This window comes from Oncorhynchus mykiss, chromosome 9 (assembly GCF_013265735.2).
Source record: "Oncorhynchus mykiss isolate Arlee chromosome 9, USDA_OmykA_1.1, whole genome shotgun sequence".
Taxonomy (NCBI): domain Eukaryota; kingdom Metazoa; phylum Chordata; class Actinopteri; order Salmoniformes; family Salmonidae; genus Oncorhynchus; species Oncorhynchus mykiss.
The window spans coordinates 25,444,439-25,464,474 of record NC_048573.1 but is presented as its reverse complement, the minus strand read 5'-3'; the positions used below and the strand labels follow the sequence as shown (position 1 = coordinate 25,464,474).

At 43.9% G+C, this 20,036-nt stretch overlaps 2 protein-coding genes across 5 annotated transcripts in view; one reads left to right on the top strand and one right to left on the bottom strand.

Moving 5' to 3' along the window:
- The window catches only part of LOC110531822 (solute carrier family 2, facilitated glucose transporter member 4), a 33,104-nt gene extending 19,747 nt beyond the window's left edge, over positions 1-13,357 (top strand). Inside the window, exons 3-11 of the mRNA XM_021615262.2 lie at positions 3,187-3,347; positions 8,493-8,617; positions 8,811-8,926; positions 9,105-9,267; positions 9,463-9,650; positions 9,851-9,955; positions 11,075-11,176; positions 11,349-11,552; positions 11,740-13,357. Of these exons, the coding sequence (XP_021470937.1) occupies positions 3,187-3,347; positions 8,493-8,617; positions 8,811-8,926; positions 9,105-9,267; positions 9,463-9,650; positions 9,851-9,955; positions 11,075-11,176; positions 11,349-11,552; positions 11,740-11,958 (1,383 nt within the window). The 3' untranslated portion in view covers positions 11,959-13,357. The remainder of the gene's footprint in view (positions 1-3,186; positions 3,348-8,492; positions 8,618-8,810; positions 8,927-9,104; positions 9,268-9,462; positions 9,651-9,850; positions 9,956-11,074; positions 11,177-11,348; positions 11,553-11,739) is intronic.
- A 3-nt stretch (positions 13,358-13,360) lies between these two features.
- On the bottom strand, positions 13,361-18,322 carry LOC110531823 (Y-box-binding protein 2-A). Of its 4 annotated transcripts, none has more exons than XM_036987675.1 (10): positions 18,147-18,322; positions 16,880-16,943; positions 16,645-16,678; positions 16,321-16,422; positions 15,788-16,054; positions 15,322-15,404; positions 14,932-15,136; positions 14,679-14,837; positions 14,435-14,510; positions 13,361-13,921 (listed from the first exon to the last, which is right to left on the bottom strand). In XM_036987675.1, the coding sequence occupies exons 1-9, from the start codon at positions 18,223-18,225 to the stop codon at positions 14,475-14,477; spliced, it is 1,029 nt and encodes a 342-aa protein (XP_036843570.1). In that variant the 5' UTR covers positions 18,226-18,322; the 3' UTR covers positions 13,361-13,921; positions 14,435-14,474. The 4 variants fall into 4 exon arrangements, with proteins under 4 accessions (XP_036843570.1, XP_036843572.1, XP_036843571.1 ...); XM_036987677.1 differs by having other exon boundaries at positions 15,788-16,033; XM_036987676.1 differs by having other exon boundaries at positions 16,333-16,422.
- Positions 18,323-20,036: the final 1,714 nt, after the last annotated feature.

Here is a 20,036-nt window from a genome sequence, read left to right as displayed (position 1 = left end):
ATATCTTGACATTCTCAGAACAATTTGAGAACATGACTTTAAATGGAACCACGAGGAAACCTGTGGGAAACGTTTTGCTGAAGTACTGAAATTCCCACAGAAGAACGTTGTTTCTTAACGTTCTTGAAACAATTTGACAGCATTCCCAATTTCAAACCAGTTGGAGAAAGCTCCTAGACCGTTGCCAAAATTGAAATGAAACCATGTTTGAACTTTTAATCAAACGTTCTGTTAAAGTAATGAAATATAAAATAATATTTTTTAAATGTGCTGAGAATGTTCCAAAGCAAGCAATTGTCCTGCACCATTCCTAGAAAGTTGTGGGATGGTTGTTTGCAACATAACCATAGGACAACCACGCTCTTACCAATCTCTACGAAACATATGGTTCTGAGAACTTTGTGCTAGCTTGGGTACTGTGTATCAGCTATTATACATAAAATACACAGGTACATATCAACAGTATATTATATCAAATGTAGAATCAGTTTCATGCTGTATATATTGCATTTTGTGTAGACAGCAGTATCATTCAACTCCTCATCTGACAAGTAACACATTTATACTGAACAAAAATATAAACGTCACATGGAACAATTTCAAAGATTTTACTGAGTTACAGTTCATGAGGAAATCTGTCAATTGAAATAAATTAATTAGGCCCTGATCTATGGATTTCACATGACTGGGAATACAGATATGCATCTGTTGGTCAAAGATACCTTATAAAAAAAATGGTCCTCAAAATGCTCCTCAGGATCTCGTCACTGTATTTATGTGCATTCAAACTGCCATAGATAAAATACAATTGTGTTCGTTGTCCGTAGCTTATGTCTGCCCATACCATAACCCCACTGCCACCATGGACACTGTTCACAACATTGATATCAGCAAACCGCTCGCCCACACGATGCAATACACGTGGTCTGCAGTTGTGAGGCCGGTTGGAAGTACTACCAAATTCTCTAAAACAGCATTGGACACGGCTTATGGTAGAGAAATTAACATTCAATTCTCTGGCAACAGCTCTGGTGGACATTCCTGCAGTCAGCATCTATTGCACGCTCCCTCAAAAGTTGAGACATCTGTGGCATTGTGTTACAGTGCCTTGCGAAAGTATTCGGGCTCCTTGAACTTTGCGACCTTTTGCCACATTTCAGGCTTCAAACATAAAGATATAAAACTGTATTTTTTGTGAAGAAACAACAAGTGGGACACAATCATGAAGTGGAACGACATTTATTGGATATTTCAAACTTTTTTAACAAATCAAAAACTGAAAAATTGGGCGTGCAAAATTATTCTTTAAGAAATGGCTTTCTTGCCACTCTTCCATAAAGGCCAGATTTGTGCAATATACGACTGATTGTTGTCCTATGGACAGAGTCTCCCACCTCAGCTGTAGATCTCTGCAGTTCATCCAGAGTGATCATGGGCCTCTTGGCTGCATCTCTGATCAGTCTTCTCCTTGTATGAGCTGAAAGTTTAGAGGGACGGCCAGGTCTTGGTAGATTTGCAGTGGTCTGATACTCCTTCCATTTCAATATTATCGCTTGCACAGTGCTCCTTGGGATGTTTAAAGCTTGGGAAATCTTTTTGTATCCAAATCCGGCTTTAAACTTCTTCACAACAGTATCTCGGTCCTGCCTGGTGTGTTCCTTGTTCTTCATGATGCTCTCTGCGCTTTTAACGGACCTCTGAGACTATCACAGTGCAGGTGCATTTATACGGAGACTTGATTACACACAGGTGGATTGTATTTATCATCATTAGTCATTTAGGTCAACATTGGATCATTCAGAGATCCTCACTGAACTTCTGGAGAGAGTTTGCTGCACTGAAAGTAAAGGGGCTGAATAATTTTGCACGCCCAATTTTTCAGTTTTTGATTTGTTCAAAAAGTTTGAAATATCCAATAAATGTCGTTCCACTTCATGATTGTGTCCCACTTGTTGTTGATTCTTCACAAAAAAATACAGTTTTATATCTTCATGTTTGAAGCCTGAAATGTGGCAAAAGGTCGCAAAGTTCAAGGGGGCCGAATACTTTCGCAAGGCACTGTATGTGAAAAAAATTCACATTTTACAGTGGCCTTTTATTGTCCCCAGCACAAGGTGCACCTGTATAATGATCATGCTGTTTAATCAGCTTCTTGATATGCCACACCTCTCAGGTTAATGGATTATCTTGGCAACGGAGGCATGCTCAATAACAGGGATTTAAATAAATTTGTGCACAACATTTGAGAGGAATAAGCTTTTTGTGCGTATAGAACATTTCTGGGATTTTTTATTTCAGCTCATGACACATGGGACAAACACTTTATATGCGTTTATATTTTTGTTCAGTGTATATTGAGCAGATTCTTAGGAATCTGATAGTATCTGTATTTAGATACAGACAGGGAGTGAGTCAGACAGAGGAACAGACGGAGATAGTCAGGTGAGTTGTGTTACGAGAGAGGCCTCTCTGGTCATGAGTCCTGGTCCCTTGAACCTCTTTAAACATGAGCCAAAACCTTGAACCCTGTGCCATCTATTCAACAGGCGAAACCTTCAGGCCCAAAAGAACCTCTTGACACAACTGTGCTACTCGTTGAAAGTCAATCCATTGAAAGACAATCTATTTGCGTTAAATTCTAGGTAAGGGATTAATGATTGGGAAGTTTTCGATTTTGATAGACCATTTTGATAGACCATATTTGCAAGAAGCACATAGTATTGAAGGTGGTTATACCCGGCCTTCACAGAACAGTTTGTCATAGTATTCACACAAAGCACATTTCTCTCTGTTCCATTGCCAAAGCATTTATCTCAAGGAAGTAACACTTTTGTATACACTTACCTAGATTCAGTATATGTGGCCCATGCCATGCGGGAACCAAACCAAGAACTCTGGTGTTGGAAGGATGCACAACACTCCAAATAACGGAACCAATTTGAACAAAGCTCATAAATCAATTTTGTCTTGACATTGTTGTCTTCCTGGCCTGGTCCCAGATCTGTTTGTGCTGTCTTACCAACTCCTATGATCCCTGTCATGCTGGGACAGCACAAACAGATCTGGGACCAGGTTACAGTCATCCTGATATAACTAAGGAAAAATGTTAGCTCTATTGGATGGCTCATCTGTCTCCCTGTTGTCTTGTCATGGTCTCATCTCATCTCTCTTCTCCTGCCTTTCCAGATCATTGAGGCGGACTACAATGCTACATGGGTGCACCGGTATGGAGAGCCCATTCCCACCGCTACACTCACCACTCTGTGGTCCCTGTCGGTGGCCATCTTCTCTATAGGAGGCATGATCTCTTCCTTCTGTGTGGGCGTCATCTCAGAATGGCTGGGCAGGTAGGGGAGATGATACACTCAGACACGAGAAAGCGGACGCACAGACACGCATGCACACGCTAGGGTGACCACATTAAAAACCTGAAAATGCGGGACAACAGGATGATTTTGCAGGACATTAACTGGACAGTGTTGCTTACATGAATTAAACATTTGGCAGCATTTGCATATGCACAGTAGCGGATTTAGGTATGGGCAACATGGGCAGCCGCCCGGGGGGTGAGCAAGATGGTGAATTTGACATTTGCGCGAGCGGTTTTCTATCGCTCATCTGCACGTCACGTCAATGATATCATATCACCGTGTGGGACTGTGGGTCAATTAACCTTGTCGGAGTGGGCGCCCTGATTCTAGTTTGTGAGCTACTGCCTGGAAAGGTCTCCCACTCAGAAGTACGAGATGGGGAGGGGGTAGGTTGACCTCAGGTCTACCCACTGGAAGCCCGAGGTAGGGGGAGCGGGGGAATCTATCAAATAGCGCACCTCTAACTTTGTACAGTACTGATGCAATTAGTACAATCAGTCACACTATGTAATGCTACCAAATGAACCACAATGCATTCATAAAACAGTGAATATATAGTTTCACAGACATATTGTTACATTTTTTTATGGTTTGTGCAAAATCATTAAGAATAATATAAAACCAGTCTGCCCACCACCAAGGTGAATTGGTTTAGTCTCGACTCTTGGTTGACAGTGTTGGGGGATGGGTAATGTAGTCTCGACTCTTGGTTGACTGTGTTGGGGGATGGGTAATGTAGTCTCGACTCTTGGTTGACTGTGTTGGGGGATGGGTAATGTAGTCTCGACTCTTAGTTGACTGTGTTGGGGGATGGGTAATGTAGTCTCGACTCTTAGTTGACAGTGTTGGGGGATGGGTAATGTATTGATGCTCGAGTGCCAAATCAGCACAAATGGACACGAAAAGGTCTAAGCCATCAGGTGCCCAGTTTAGGAAAAAGAGGAAAGAAGAAGAGGAGAAACGTACAAAGATAAAGGTTTGCAGCTATGTCATCTCTTTATGAGTATAATATTATGCATGTAATAGTATAGTATAGTATAGTATAGGCTAGTATAAAACTTATGTTGGTTAGCCTATGTTACTATGTTGCTTGCTTTGCTATTTTTATTTATTTAACCAGGCAAGTCAGTTAAGAACAAATTACTTTTTACAATGACAGCCTAGGAACAGTGGGTTAACTGCCTTGTTCAGGGGCAGAATGACAGATTTTTACCTTGTCAGCTCGGGGATTCGATCTAGCAACCTTTCGGTTATTGGCCCAACGCTCTAACCAGTTGGCTATCTGCCACCCCTATTACACATAGGGGGACAATATTCTGTTTTCTGTCCAACTAGCTTACATAACATTGGATATAATTTAACACAGTTTCATCATGATAATGTAGAAGAACGATTACAACCCAACTAGCACATTATTGATTTGGTTAACTTTCATTGAGGTGACATCATAAAGGTTTTCTGTGATTGTATTGACTAGGTCCTGAGCTCAGTAAGGGGAATTTCCATTGCTGTAGGCTAACTTAAAATACGTCTATATTATGCTGATATTTTCTATCTTTTGTGATATATTGAATCTTAAGGGGTGTCTTATGCCTAGAATTAGACAAGGAGGTTGTATGGTTCATTTGGTTCCTATTCTGAAAGTTTGATCAATTGTGCATAATGACATGTATATTTAATTGTGCAACAAATGTATTTAGGGTGTCAGACTCATATACTGTATTTCAATGAAAATTCAGGGGCACTTCTGAAATATTTTGGAGCACCCTCTGGCACTGGCCAGGATGAGGAGGCATCTACCTCCTCAGCCACACAGGCCTCTTCAGAAATTATCTCAGAGCCTCAAGATGAGGAGCCATCCACCTCCTCAGCCACACAGGTGTCTTCACAAATGTTGTCTGAGACTGAGGATAAAGACCCATTTGCTTCCACTTCTCCCCAGCAGGATTCTGCAGGATTCTACAGGTGTGTGTCCATTAGAAATGCCTGTAGCAGCATCCCCACCAAATCCTGCTGCTGAGGATGAACCACTGTCTACAGACCCTGCTGCTGAGGATGAACCACTGTCTACAGACCCTGCTGCTGAGGATGAACCACTGTCTACAGACCCTGATGCTGAGGATGAACCACTGTCTACAGACCCTGCTGCTGAGGATGAACCACTGTCTACAGACCCTACTGCTGAGGATGAACCACTGTCTACAGACCCTGCTGCTGAGGATGAACCACTGTCTACAGACCCTGCTGCTGAGGATGAACCACTGTCTACAGACCCTGCTGCTGAGGATGAACCACTGTCTACAGACCCTGCTGCTGAGGATGAACCACTGTATACAGACCCTGCTGCTGAAGATGAACCACTATCTACAGACCCTGCTGCTGAGGATGAACCACTGTCTACAGACCCTGCTGCTGAGGATGAACCACTGTCTACAGACCCTGCTGCTGAGGATGAACCACTGTCTACAGACCCTGCTGCTGAGGATGAACCACTGTCTACAGACCATGCTGACTGAGGAAGTTTCTTGTTTGAAGTGCAATACTGGAATAATCAGGTTATCTTCTTTACAAGTGTGTTATTCTATTTGTGTATTTATGTGATATAGGATTTGTGCAATTTCAATTTATTTGTGTGTTTTTTGTTAGCAATAGTTCTCTCTCTTTCTTTTTTTTCTCTTTCTCTCTTTTATCTCTTCTCTCTGAGAACCTGAGCCCTAGGACCATGCCTCAGGGCTACCTGGCCTGATGACTTCTTGCTGTCCCCAGTCCACCTGGTCGTGCTGCTGCTCCAGTTTCTACTGTTCTGCCTGTGGCTATGGAACCCTGACCTGTTCACCGGACGTGCTACCTTGTCCCGGACCTGCTGTTTTCGACTCTCTCTCTCTCTACCGCACCTGCTGTCTCTATCTCTGAATGATCGGCTATGAAAAGCCAACTGACATTTACTCCTGAGGTGCTGACCTGTTGCCCTCTCTACAACCACTATGATTATTATTATTTGACCCTGCTGGTCATCTATGACCGTTTGAACATCTTGGCCATGTACTGTTATAATCTCCACCCGGCACAGCCAGAAGAGGACTGGCCACCCCTCAGTGCCTGGTTCCTCTCTAGGTTTCTTCCTAGGTTCCTGCCTTTCTAGGGAGTTTTTCCTAGCCACCGTGCTTCTACATCTGCATTGCTTGCTGTTTGGGGTTTTAGGCTGGATTTCTGTATAGCACTTTGTGACATCGGCTGATGTAAAAAGGGCTTTATAAATACATTTGATTTATTGATTGATTGATAGTGTAATAATTTGATTCTCTTTGTATTTGTGCTGTTGAATTTTTGCCGCATTAAATATTTTGTGGGGACTATTCTGCTAACCATCTTAAAATCTCACAAGAAACTAGTGGTGTTTTTGTGTCAGATCCAACATGATTCCCTATAGATAGTGTCAGTCAGTTAGATCCCACATGGTTCCCTATAGATAGTGTCAGTCACTCCCTATAGATAGTGTCAGTCACTCCCTATAGATAGTGTCAGTCAGATCCAACATGATTCCCTATAGATAGTCAGTCAGTTAGATCCCACATGGTTCCCTATAGATAGTGTCAGTCAGTTAGATCCCACATTGTTCCCTATAGATAGTGTCAGTCAGTTAGATCCAACATGGTTCCCTATAGATAGTGTCAGTCAGTTGGATCCAACATGGTTCCCTTTGGAGAATGTCAGTCAGTCAGTCAGTCAAACAATCAGCATGGGTACAGTTAGGACAAGGTGTTCCTCAAAAGGCAGAGGTCACAGCTGCTGAGTAAGGAAGACTGAACCAGTGTTGATGTGTTTCAGACTGTTTCAAATGATGCCCCTGTTCCCTCTGCTCGGATTTCTCATGCTGGGTGGCAAGAAACCCCCTTGACGTGTAAATATAACCAAGTTGAAATAAAAAAAATCTCACTCCTCAGCTTGAAATACCACAACCCGCACCATCAAATTGCTAGCTTTCCTGTAGCGCAGCTGGCTAAAGGTGTTTAATGGGCGGTCACATGTGTATGCGAGACCGAGGTTCCAATATTGAATAGCAGTGTGGGTTAATGAGGAAGGAAGCTTTACTGTTGAGCAGCAGCATGAAGTCTGTTACAGATCCTATCTCTGTTTTAGCAGGTTTAGTACACACACAATACTGGAGGAATGCTCTGTATTCTATGCATTTCACACACATAAAGTTTGTTGGAGTATTACAAAATTAATGAAATTCGCTATGCCATTCTTAATCTCTAAAAGTTTAAGCAGTTGGGGGGGGTGTTCTACTAAGCTACGATATGGAATTGTTTTTATGATGGTCATACATACCATGGCTCATTTAGCTATTTGATTTAGAATTGTATGACCCCTTTAGGTATCAACAAGAAATAGAATAATATTATTTGATAAAATTTTGAATTTGGACAACTACTATAGCCCATAGAAACGCATTGAATAACCCATTCATAATCGGCAAAAAAGGCAGTCAAAAAATGTATCATAAGGTTTTGAAGTGTCTGTCTTATATCTAGGAGATCTTATATCTAAGAGATAGATATAAGAACTCCCTCCATACTTCCATTCAGTTGTATGGGTTCCCTTCAAACGAGTCCCGTGACACTTGTGGGGGATGTAAAGCAAAACGGAGAACACCATCGTGTTCGTGCGAGTCTCATGTTCGTTTTGTAGGCCAAAGTGTTTGTGAGAAGACCGATTTTCGGTTTGTCTCAACATGGTCTGACAAACACCGCTTTGGCTCAGCCACCTTCCACCGCTGTCGTGGAAGGTCGACAGGCGGATGCGGTGGGTTGAGACGCAGTACGTGCTAAATCTGTTAGCTCCAGTTTAAATTGACGGATTTTGATGGGGAGTTCATTATTATGTTACTTAGATTGACGCACGGGTGACTCTTAAGGAGTGACAATAGCTGTTCCTTGTAGAAACAAAATATTTTCCTTATGACAATTTGTAACAGTGTCTGTTTTGTGGTGTAAGTCTGCCATCTAGAGGATACATTATAGAACAGTCGAAGGCCTATAAACCACAATTATAAAGTGTTTCTGTAAACTATGACTACTAATAATATTAAAACGTATTTATTCCTTTGTACTCTGTCAGGAGGAAAGCCATGCTCATAAACAACTTGTTTGCCTTCATCGGAGGAGGTTTGATGGGCATGGCCAAAATCAGCCGGTCCTTCGAGATGATGATCCTGGGACGCTTCGTCATCGGTGCATACTGTGGTGAGCACTCATCCTGTAGACTTAAATGATACTTTTCAGTGGTGCAGTAGATAGCCTATATTATTTTAATGGTCCTGAAATTCCAATAACCGGTGAAATAGTTCATAGGAATCACTATCGCTGCTCATTTTTTTTTGTCTCCAGACCTTGGCATACCAGTTTCTGAACCTTAGCCTAATGATCTTTCCTCCAGGGTTGGCATCAGGGCTAGTGCCCATGTATGTGGGCGAGATAGCGCCTACAAGTCTGCGAGGTGCTTTGGGCACGCTCCACCAGTTGGCGATCGTCACAGGGATTCTCATAGCACAGGTACAGAAGCTGAGCTTGCACAATGTATTTAACAACATGACAGTGAATCTTGTTTGTTCTACACAATATATTACTATCTGAACCTGCATTAATGTTCTCTCTCTCATTCACGCTCCCTCTCCTATCTTCATCACTCTTCTCTTTCCTTTCCTCTCTCTCTTTCCCCGCTCGTCCCTAGGTCCTAGGTCTGGAGTCTTTGCTGGGCAGTGAGGAGTTGTGGCCAGTGCTGGTGGGTGTGACCGTTCTGCCCACTGTCCTGCAGATGGTGCTGCTGCCCTTCTGCCCCGAGAGCCCCCGCTTTCTCTACATCATCCGCTGCCAGGAGCACCACGCCAAGAGCGGTGAGGATCAAGTCACGACCGGCCACGTCCCAACACTTTCTAGAGGCCTCCTTTCCTCCCTTATCTCCTTTCCTATTTTTGATTGATTGGAGAGGACTACAAGTAGATCAGGAGCAGGGATTGAATTACAAACACACCCCAAAACCCATCCGAAGTTCTCCGCTCAGCGTGACTCTCATTCCCACTCTTCACCAGGCTTGAGGAGGCTGACCGGGAGGCAGGAGGTGGGGGATATGCTGGCGGAGATGAAGGAGGAGAAGAGGAGGATGGACATGGAGAGGAAGGTGTCCATCGCAGAGCTCTTCCGCTCCCCCATGTACCGGCAGCCCATCATCATCGCCATCCTGCTGCAGCTCTCACAACAGCTCTCTGGAGTCAACGCTGTGAGTACTAGAGAGGGCAGGGGAGTGCAGTAGGTGTATGTATCACCTGATGATGAGTATTTTCAAATACATTCTATATCTGGAGTCCTTAGATTTCATCAAACAGTGAAAGAATGACAAAGAAACACAATTACATTGGGATCATTGCTTCAAGCTTGACCCCATTCCATGACCAACCATCCTCTTTATCTTCTCTCCAGATCTTCTACTACTCCACCAGTATTTTCCAGAAGGCAGGGGTCCAGAGCCCCGTCTACGCCACTATAGGAGCCGGCGTGGTCAACTGTGCCTTCACCGTGGTCTCGGTACACAAGCAGGCCCTGTTTCCAGGCACCTCCATTACTGTTTAACACGTACACCTTTATCACTGAACAAACAAGATAACGTAGTGGGTCGACCCAACCTTAATTTCTTTCCCAGACACTCCTGCTCACATGTGCAGAGTCCAGTGAACCAACAATTCAAACTTGGCCTTCCTGAGCCAATACAGAACGGAAGAAACTCCCGACTTAATCTACCAATTAATCATCTCCCAGAACACCTTGCCCCTTCTCTGTACATGTCTTGTGCAACTCTGTTTACGGTGCCACGCCTCGCAGTCTTGTGATTCACTTAAATTAATTGATGATAAATACCTTACTTAGTAAGGTCACTCTAGGAATTGTATAGGTCCCTCCCACTAAGGCCAACTTTTAATCGTTGATGTCCCAGGTTTATATGCGCTGTGGGATGAGGTTATCCCAACCTAGGGCTCTATTCAATCCATACCGTGGAAGTTACCGTTACAAAGTTGGGTATATTTAAAGGTCAATGTTCCCATGTTAGTGGAGTCTGCATTCACGATAAACACTGCAAATGTCGGCTCAATCCGAAATTACCTTTACATTTATACTGTACAATCTGTAACGCTTCAGATAGAATAGAGCCTTTAGTCTTTCTGCCTTCATCCAAAAAGGTCAGATTTGTTGATTAATTTATTGATTGTCTTGGCTGGGTTGAGGGTTGACCTTTGATTTTAAAAATGAAAACTTTAAATCATCAGCTTCACTTTTATGTTTGCATTCTGTAGAGAAAGCTCCCACTTACGATAGTCTTTATCCATGACCAAACCAGACTGGAGAATGACTTAGACCAGTGGTTCGCAAACCTCTCCTCGGGGACCCCAGACATTTCACAATTTTGTTGTAGCCCTGAACTAGCTCACCTGATTAACCTATTCAAGGTCTTGATGATTAGTTAACAAGTTGAATCAGGTGCAAGAAACATGGAATGGCTGGGGGTCCCAGAGTAGAGGTTTGAGACAAACGCCAGTTGGAAAGGTTCGGTCAGAATCATCTGCTAACTTTTGTCTCAATTAGAAATGAGTGAACATGATTCAGGCCTGTTGTTACCTGTTTGTCATCTTGCTCTCGTCCAATCAACAGCTCTTCCTGGTGGAGAGGACGGGCCGCAGAACGCTACACATGCTGGGGCTGTCCGGAATGTGCGGCTGTGCTATTGTCATGACGATAGCTCTTGCCTTATTGGTCAGTCCTTAATGAATAGCAACAAACTCATTAGCCCATTCACGGAATCATGTACCCATAGAAATAAAATACTAGAAGGGGCGCCCCATTCAAAACAGAGGCCATAATGGGTGGTATGGCTATTTCTATTCACGTACCTCTGGCTGAACCATCACCACCTTTCCCTTGGCAGGACAGTGTTCCCTGGATGAGCTACATCAGCATGCTGGCAATCTTTGGCTTCGTGGCCTTCTTTGAGGTGGGGCCTGGCCCCATCCCCTGGTTCTTTGTGGCTGAGCTCTTCTCCCAAGGCCCCAGGCCCGCTGCGATGGCCGTGGCCGGATTCTCCAACTGGACGGCCAACTTCATTATTGGCTTTGGCTTCCAGTATCTCGCTGTAAGTGATTTGTTGTTTTTTTTGACCAGGAACCTTCATTTAGGACTTTAGTATTGGTTTTAATGATAGGCGAAGCTGACATACTCTGGATTGGATGGTGTCTGACAGACATGGACTGATGAGTAAATGTCTTCTCAATGATATACTAATGCATATACACCCCCCTCCCCTTCCTCCCACTCCACAGGAGCTTTGTGGGCCTTATGTCTTCCTCATCTTTGCAGTGCTCCTTGTCTTCTTCCTCATCTTCACCTTCTTCCGGGTGCCGGAGACACGGGGCAAGACGTTCGACCAGATCTCCGCCTCCTTCAGCCAGCACCCACCCGCCATGATGGACCTGGACATGGAGCTGGGCAAGCAGAGTACAGAGCTGGACTACCTGGGGGGGGAGGGAAGCCTTGACTAATGGGGTCCCATGGGGGAACTGGGGAGGGCAGGCTGAGGAGGCCAGACAGACTCTTGGTTAGGCAGGGAAACTCAGAGGGCTACAACTGGGTACTAAGGGGTGGGCTTGGGCCTAATTCAAACATACTTTGAGTTGTGTCTAGGCATATCGAGCAAGGTTGGCGTATGGGTCAAGGTTTAGGGAGGTGGGATGGATTTGGAACTGGGCCCGTAGTTGGGAAATGGAGCTTGAGGGAGATATGTTGACAGGAACGGGTTGCTCGAGGAAAAGGCTGTGCAACATTAAAGCATTGCACCAACTTAACATACCCCAGAAAGGGTGGCGGGTGAGTGATTTTATTACCAGGGCAACCCATAATGGGTAATAGAGGGGATGATCAGGAACAAGAATAAGGTTCCTGAACTTTGAGGCATTACCCCCGCCCGGGTGTACATATGCTGATGGGGGATGGAGATTTGATTGAGACTGCGCACAGATGTTCTATGGAGAGAGGGGCTTGGAGGTATTCCTGCACTTTATATACAAAAATGTCAGCAGTTTTCAGATTGATAGCTGGTTACAATAACAGCTAGTGTGGAAACCCATGTACATTTTTAGTGAGCAAAGCTATGGTGTGTGGCATTGAGTGATTTATTTCCGAGTTACTGTAAAGTTGTCTCAGTGGGCTAACCAGTCTACCGCTAGCAACCCACTTCCCCTTTGGAAGTGTCCCTAAACTTGATTTCACAAGATGGACAGCTTTAACATGACTCATTGCACAGCCTACAGAGAAGTTACTTTTAACGAGAGCAAATCATGTATTTAGTACTTAAATGTATATAGCGTGCTGGTTTGAGTGAAAAAAACAAAATGGTACAAGGGTCTTCAAATACTCAAACTTTACCCACTCCAATATGAGTTTGTCTTTGGTTTCTATGGGGTTGTGCACAATAGTTGATTTGGTTGGTTTTGACTGCTACTGCATCAGCAATCTGTCCCTGAACTACAACACATGTGCTGTCTTCTGTACTGGTTGTGATTGTACAGTTGTCTTTGAAGATTTGTATTGAACAAAGAGAATCTGTAATTTATATGAAGTGTGAATATTGATAAAGTATCCTGTATGGTTTGTATGACAATTGTTCCCATTTCAAACATGAGCATGTTGATGCCCCAACATTTCAGTGAGTCTCTAGTTACTACCATCCCGAGAAAAGGGTCATATTGAATACAAATATACTGCAATTTAATGTTACAGCTTTTATCAAGTGTCTGATGCTCTGTTTTCAGATTCTACTGGAGTTGGAATTTAAGAAATGCAATTACTTGCTCTGGTTTTATCCCACTAAAATGAGAGTCAAGGCAGACATATTTTACATTTCCTGGACTGTGTATTGTGGACATTAAAGACATGACTGCATTGTGGTTTTTGCAAACATTTTATCGACATTTAGATACTGACATTGCACATAATCCCCTCCAAAAGAAAAGCACATACAAAAATAAGTAGAACAAAAATGTATATTTTTTTTAAACCAACCCCCGGCCTTGATTTTCCAAATAGGGTGTGGGCTGCAGCATGTTAGAAACTAGGGGGGTGGCAAGGTTATCGTCGCAACTCCTGGACAACTACCCTCACACACGCTTCGCTTTCCACATCATCAAACTTAAAATAGCAGCTGGGACCTCTACTGCTCATGCCCATTCTCAGTCAATTAAAGTAAACTAGCTCGGGGTTTGTGGAGTAACTGGGCATCCAAGCAGATTTTTAAATACTTTCTTTCCTCTAGATCTTTCTAGGCGTATTTTAACATTTATGAATACACGCAACTCCCTCCCTCCCATCCTTCTCCCATTTGCAGTGTCTAGCTAGACAAGTCAGGGGGGGGGGGTCAGTAAGATGGGATGGGGGGATTGGAGAGTAGTGCACAGTGGTGGGTGTGGTGAGAGGGGCTCGGTCCCCCAGCTAACCCTCCCTAGGAACCTAAAGAGAGCGACAGGGGGAGAGAGACAGATGGGCAGAGAAGATAAGGGGAGAAAGGCAGGTAGGTGAAAAAAAGACAGGCAGGGGGGCAAAGACCGACAGAGGACAAGGGGAGAGAGACATTAACACTTAAACCAATAGAACACAATTAATGCCAAGAATTAAGACTTCTAACAGGCAGTGGGTTCCACAGGGTTTCAGACTTCAATTGGCGACCAATTTACAACTGCAATATAGGTGGGCTTTCATTGAACACAAACATCCCAAAAATATAAAGTCATTAGGAAAAGCATTTTTAACACCCGGTTACCCATTCGGACCGCCGGTGCTGACCATCCTTCAGAAGACTCATGCACTTCCTCTGAAAACCCATACGTTGAAAAAGTACCTAAATATCACATACTAGTGACAACAGCTACGAGATAGCCGCGTCGCAGTTTCGGTAGCAATGCAAGAAGCGCAACCCTCCACCCAAACCCTTAAAGGCTGCGCCAGTTTAGAGCGGGGTCCCACCTCTTGTCTGGGGTCACGTTACACCGTCCCATCATGGGTGTCATTCTGTGGCTGCGGGAACTGTCGTGGCAGGTGGCTGGAAAAAAAGGACCCCCCCCCTTTTTTTAAAAACTTTGTTGGAACATAACTAAGTCAATATTAATATAATGACTACATGCAGGAATACCTACAGTAAAATAGCCAAGTTAAGACCAGTTAGTAAAAGCAAGAGGGAGTTTTGAATAGACGTCAGGGTGCCTCTTACCTCTGGTGATTTGGGGGAGGACTTGGGGGACATTTTGGGGGACATTTTGGGGGAGCCTTTAGGTGAGGATTTGGGGGAGGATTTGGGGTCGGCTGGCTTGGCTGTCTGAAGGGGAGTGCTAGGTTCCGAGGCTAGCTTTTCGGGCTTCTCTGTCCCATCCTAAGATATGAACAGAGGGGAAACTTATCAACATAATATTGTCATTGTATTATTTTGTATCGCAACATTACATAGGAAGCACTGAGCCGCTCACTTTAGAGACAGAGTTAGATTCGGAGTTCCTCTGCCTGCGGCGGCTGAACTGTCGGCGGGGCTTTTGGCCGTCTTCGTTGGCCTGCTCCCTGTTTGTCTGCTGGCCCTCCTGGGCCTCCACCACCTCCTGCCCTTCTGTTGCCTGGCCCTTTGAGGTGGCAGCACCCGCCTGAACCTCCCCGGGAGGTGGGCGAGGACGGAATGGCCTGAGAAGGTTAGATAGCATGGGACAAAGTCAAATTTACAGCCAAATAGGCCAAAACTACTCCATCAAATCTTGGAATACTAGCCTATGGGCTAAAAGGTCATCCACAAACTGCCAAGATCTATTGACATGAGAACATCCCAAATAGATATAAAAGCCTACACAAAAATGCCATGTCAGTCTCACCTACGGTACTGGGTCCTAAACCTGCGCGGTGGAGGCCTCTGCTGGTCGCCTTCTGCGCCTACCTCCTGTTCCCCTGGCTCGCCCTGGGGAGAGAACAGACCACACAGCACTTCAGGAGGGAAAACAGATTACACAACTGATATGCACAGGTGGGAGATCCAATCCTCAACTACGCCTCCATTTGCAAACATTTAGGAAAGGAAAAGTCTAAAAGGGACCCTTGGGACATCCCAACTGACTTCACCCCATTGAAGTTTAAATTTAAAAGAGTTAAGGTAGGTAGGGTTTAGGGTGGGGACATCCATTTAGGAACTGGACAGGCGGAAGCAACTTCCTGGAAAAAGTGGCAGTAAATTCCATTCACCATTTTACTTTGTTGGTCTGTTTTTTCCTCTTCAAATAAGTAAAAATGGAGAACGGACTTTAAACATGTGGGGTTGCAGCTTTTTATCCATCTACTCATCACCTCTTGCCCTTCCTGTCTGGGTCGGCGGGGCCTGCGCCGGCGCGGTGGGGGCCTGTCTCCGGGCCGCTCACCGTCGTGCTCTCCTCCGTGCTCCGAAGTGGGGCCTGAGGTGCCGTCGCCCTTCTCGTCACCGGGCCTGGGGCTGCGAGAGGACAAACGCCGGCGGAAACGGCGTTTGGTGGGCGCGTACCGACTGCCTTTAACGGGAACCCCACCAGGCCCTGTCACGTTGGCTGCCTCCGAGCCCTGAGAGGGGGAGAGAGAGAGCTTGTAGGAGACATATTTAAAACAATGATTTGCAATTCAAACAGTTTGAGTGACTCAAATTAAAGGGATCGGTTACACCAAAAAGCTAATATTTCCAATTCATTTGAAAAGTAACAAACGGATAAGGCAGCAGCTACACAATGGCCTGAAACTGAAATTGGCATAGGACTGTGTAAAAAGCATAAAAAGATCTGAACGTTTTATTTTGGGCAGAACTATCCTTAAGACTTGTTAATACGGTAGGTGAAAAAAAAAATCGTCCTTACAGGTTTGCCTACCTTGGCGGCCTCGACCACGTCAAACTCTACCACCTCCCCATCCCCAACACTGCGAAGGAACTTCCTGGGGTTGTTCTTCTTGATGGCAGTCTAAAAATATGGATTGGATGATGTGATACAGGGTTGTATTCACTAGGCACCAAACAGAATAAAACATTCTAAAACAGGGATGGACTGCCTGAACTTGTCCAACAAGAAACCCTCGTTTTCATTTCACATTGTAAAACGTTTTGCTAAGATACCACTGGGTTGCATTCATTAGTGTGTATGAAGCAGCAGGTGCTCTTTTCGACTCGGACTTGCTGGGCTTACCTGATGAACAAAGACATCCTCTTTGGTGTCGTTTCTGGGGGGGGGGGGGGGGGGGGAGAGAGACAATGATCAGTTATGACAGATCCAAAATGATCAAGCCATATCCATGTTAACATGTCATACCAGTACTACAGAGCATATGCATTGTGTCAAATTAAATGCTAATTAGTGTACTTTTCAATTTCACATCTGACAGCCACATTACACAACCACATTCTAGCACATAGCAGGGTACCTGTTGATAAAGCCATATCCGTTGCGCACGTTGAACCATTTCACGGTGCCTTGGACTGCGGTGGCTGCAACAACAGTTTGATTAAACACGTCTCAAACATCAAAGTCAAGTCAAAAGAAAGACTCAATGATTGTGAAGCTGCATGTGAGGTCTTGAAAGGGAACGTCTACCATACGACCTACTACATTTCTCCCTCATCGCAACTTTAATCAACCAAAACGGTTCAAGCTAGGCTGCAGGACATGCCGTGATTGTGCCAATCATTAACAATACTTGACTACAAACCTACTGACTATGTCAAGTGGGACAAGTTGTGCTTACTGTGCATAGTTGTGGTGTTACCATTTTAACATTGTAGAGAGTTGATGAATAAGTGCCTACATTAACGTACCAAGTAACTTTGTTGTAACAAATCAATGGCAACTGACACCTCAATTGGAACGTTTAACGGAAACTTGTCAAATAATTTACACCAATGGGCACTGAACATTTAATGAAAGCCCAGTTCACTTGTCAATGCTTGATCGTCACGTTAACATTTTGACCTAAATGGTCAATGGTGGTGAAATCAGACGTCAATCGCTGATCAAGATGACGTTCACCTGTGAACAAACTCCCTCCCCCTTGGAACACGTGACATTTGATGAGGTGAAATTAGGGTCATATTGTGACACCATTAGCCTACATTCAACCACGTTCATACTCGACAACTCAAAATGTCGGTTTAAGTAATTAATCTTGATAACGCGTGTGCATCTAAACAGCCCGGCACATTACCAACCGCACAAACCCACGAGGGGTCAGTTTAGCAAATGTCCTACTTTTAGCCTCACAATTAAAATATATGCGCTTGTTGAACAATATATTTGTATCAACATTGTCAGTCTTAAAATAGAGTAAGCATTTAATAAAATGATATTCAGCCAAGTCCTTGCGTAAAACATGGAGGCACGTGGAACTTGAAACGAAACGCCACAAACTGCTTAGGATCAGCACAACTTGACCTGGGTGTACAATGTGCGCTACTCCCATAGATTAACTTCCAAGAGTTACAAAACAGACATGAGTCACTGAAACATACGCACTTCCAACCACCCAATCTGTAGACCTAGACAAATTTTAAGCAATGATTTGAGGCACAGCCATGTTCTGGCTTTAGTCCGTGGCCATGACGCATAGGTAAATCCACAAATTTATAACGCTCACAAATTATGCTAACTTTTGTCAAGGAAGATATTTTTGTCACTGGTAATTCCACTTCACTTACCTATAATTTTTCTCTCCGGCTGTGGCTGTTCTTCCACCGGAGCCGACGGTGGGGCGCTCTGCGCTTCTGCGTCGGTCATACTCTCACGGATACACGTTTACAACAATATCCCCCTCTCCAAACTTTGCTCTGGCCGCCACCGCAAACTTTTTATCCCGACAACCTCCCGGGATCCACAATGTTAACCGCGCCCTCATTGGTTTCATAGCAGCCAATCCAGGAGCCTCATTAGCTCAGCAAGGAAGCCATTTGGAAGGGCGTAGGCCGCAAAAAAAGACAGGTTTAAAATAAAAGCAGGTAGAGCAGGATAAATGATAGCGCGCAGAGCGGAGCACCCAGATTGTAAAGAGACTAGAAAGGTGATAACCTGAATGAGGTGTTATTAGTAGTGGAAACAGTACTCACAAGTCATACGTGAGTAAAAGTAAACATACTTTAATAGAAAATGACTCAAGTAAAAGTGAAAGTCACCCAGTAAAATACTACTTGAATAAAAGTCTCAAACTATTTGGTTTTAAATATACTTAAGTATCACTATTAAATGGAATTGCTAACATGTACTTAAGTATCAAAAGTAAAAGTATTAATAATTTCAAATTCTTTTAATTTTGAAAACCCGACAACACAATTTTCTAGTTTTTTAATTGTTTTTACGGATAGCCAGGGGTACACTACAACACTGACAATAATTTCCTAACAAAGTATGTGTTTAGTGAATCCGCCAGATCAGAGGCAGTAGGGGTGACCAGGGATGTTCTCTTAATAAGTGTGTGAATTGGACCATTTTCCTTTCAAAATGTAACAAGTACTTTTGGGTGTCAGGAGTAAAAAGTACATTATTTTCCTTTCAGAATGTAGTGAAGTAAAAGTTGTCAAAATATAAATAGTAAAGTCAAATACAGATACCACAAAAAACGACATAAGTAGTACTTTGAAGTATTTTTTACTTAAGTACTTTAAACCACTGGGTGTTATGCATGTAGCCTCACGTGGCTGTTTTGACCAGAGGGCATAGTCTATATGATTGATAAAGTATTCTGAAATTGTCAATAGCATGCCATTGTCAAAAGTGTAATTAATGTGTGCTGGTCTATCATAATGGGTTACTATGCCTACTAGGTGTTACCCTCTCCTATGAGAAAATGGCTTATATTTCTTTAAATGCAACAATTATGTACAAAGTCGGCTAGCCTAATTCCTACTTAGGCGTACTTTAATTGGTCAGTCAATAAAGCTAAATAGCCCCATATCCTGCTTGTCTCGTCAGTTGCTACAGGTCATACTACAGGCCCACTCCCCTGTGTGCACCTGTCTCTCTGTTGCGGATATTTCAGCTCGTGCAGCCGTCAGTGATAAATTAGACACATGGTTGGCCCTGCGCCAAATCAGTCAGCACAAGCACCCCCGTCCTGGTCTTTGCTCCGACCCATGCCCTGACTCGCATGCCCACCAGTCTCTCAACACTCCCCATCCCTCCATTTTATCTTAGCTCCCATCTGGCCCTCGAGCCCTCCACACATAGGTCATCGGATTCATGTTTCATTGGGCTAAATTTAACCCAGCGGCTCCGCGAACTGCCAATCACTGCGCACTGACTTTGACTGCCTGCCGCCATGTCAATACCACCATGGGGGCAATACCACCATGGGTAGCCTATTACAAAGAGCAAATACTTTAGCCAATAATGAGACGCTGTTATTAGGCCTACATCAGAAACATGTATTGAGCATTAAAACCAGAACCCCCTAAAAGCATAATCTACTTTTAAAAAAAGGTTAAAAACAATATTAATCCTAATGTTCCCTTGAAAGTGAAATATGGTGAAGGATAAGGGATCCATTTTTATCGAGGCTTCGGTCATTATCCGAGAGTGCTTACTTGGTGCGTAAA

Coding starts and splice junctions, on each gene's coding strand:
- LOC110531823 (XM_036987675.1), bottom strand. CDS start 18,225: ATGACCGACGCAGAAGCGCAGAGCGCCCCACCGTCGGCTCCGGTGGAA. Junction 15,137..15,321: donor TTTAGGACCCAGTACCGTAG/GTGAGACTGACA, acceptor TAACCTTCTCAG/GCCATTCCGTCCTCGCCCAC. Junction 14,838..14,931: donor AATCTAACTCTGTCTCTAAA/GTGAGCGGCTCA, acceptor TTCATATCTTAG/GATGGGACAGAGAAGCCCGA.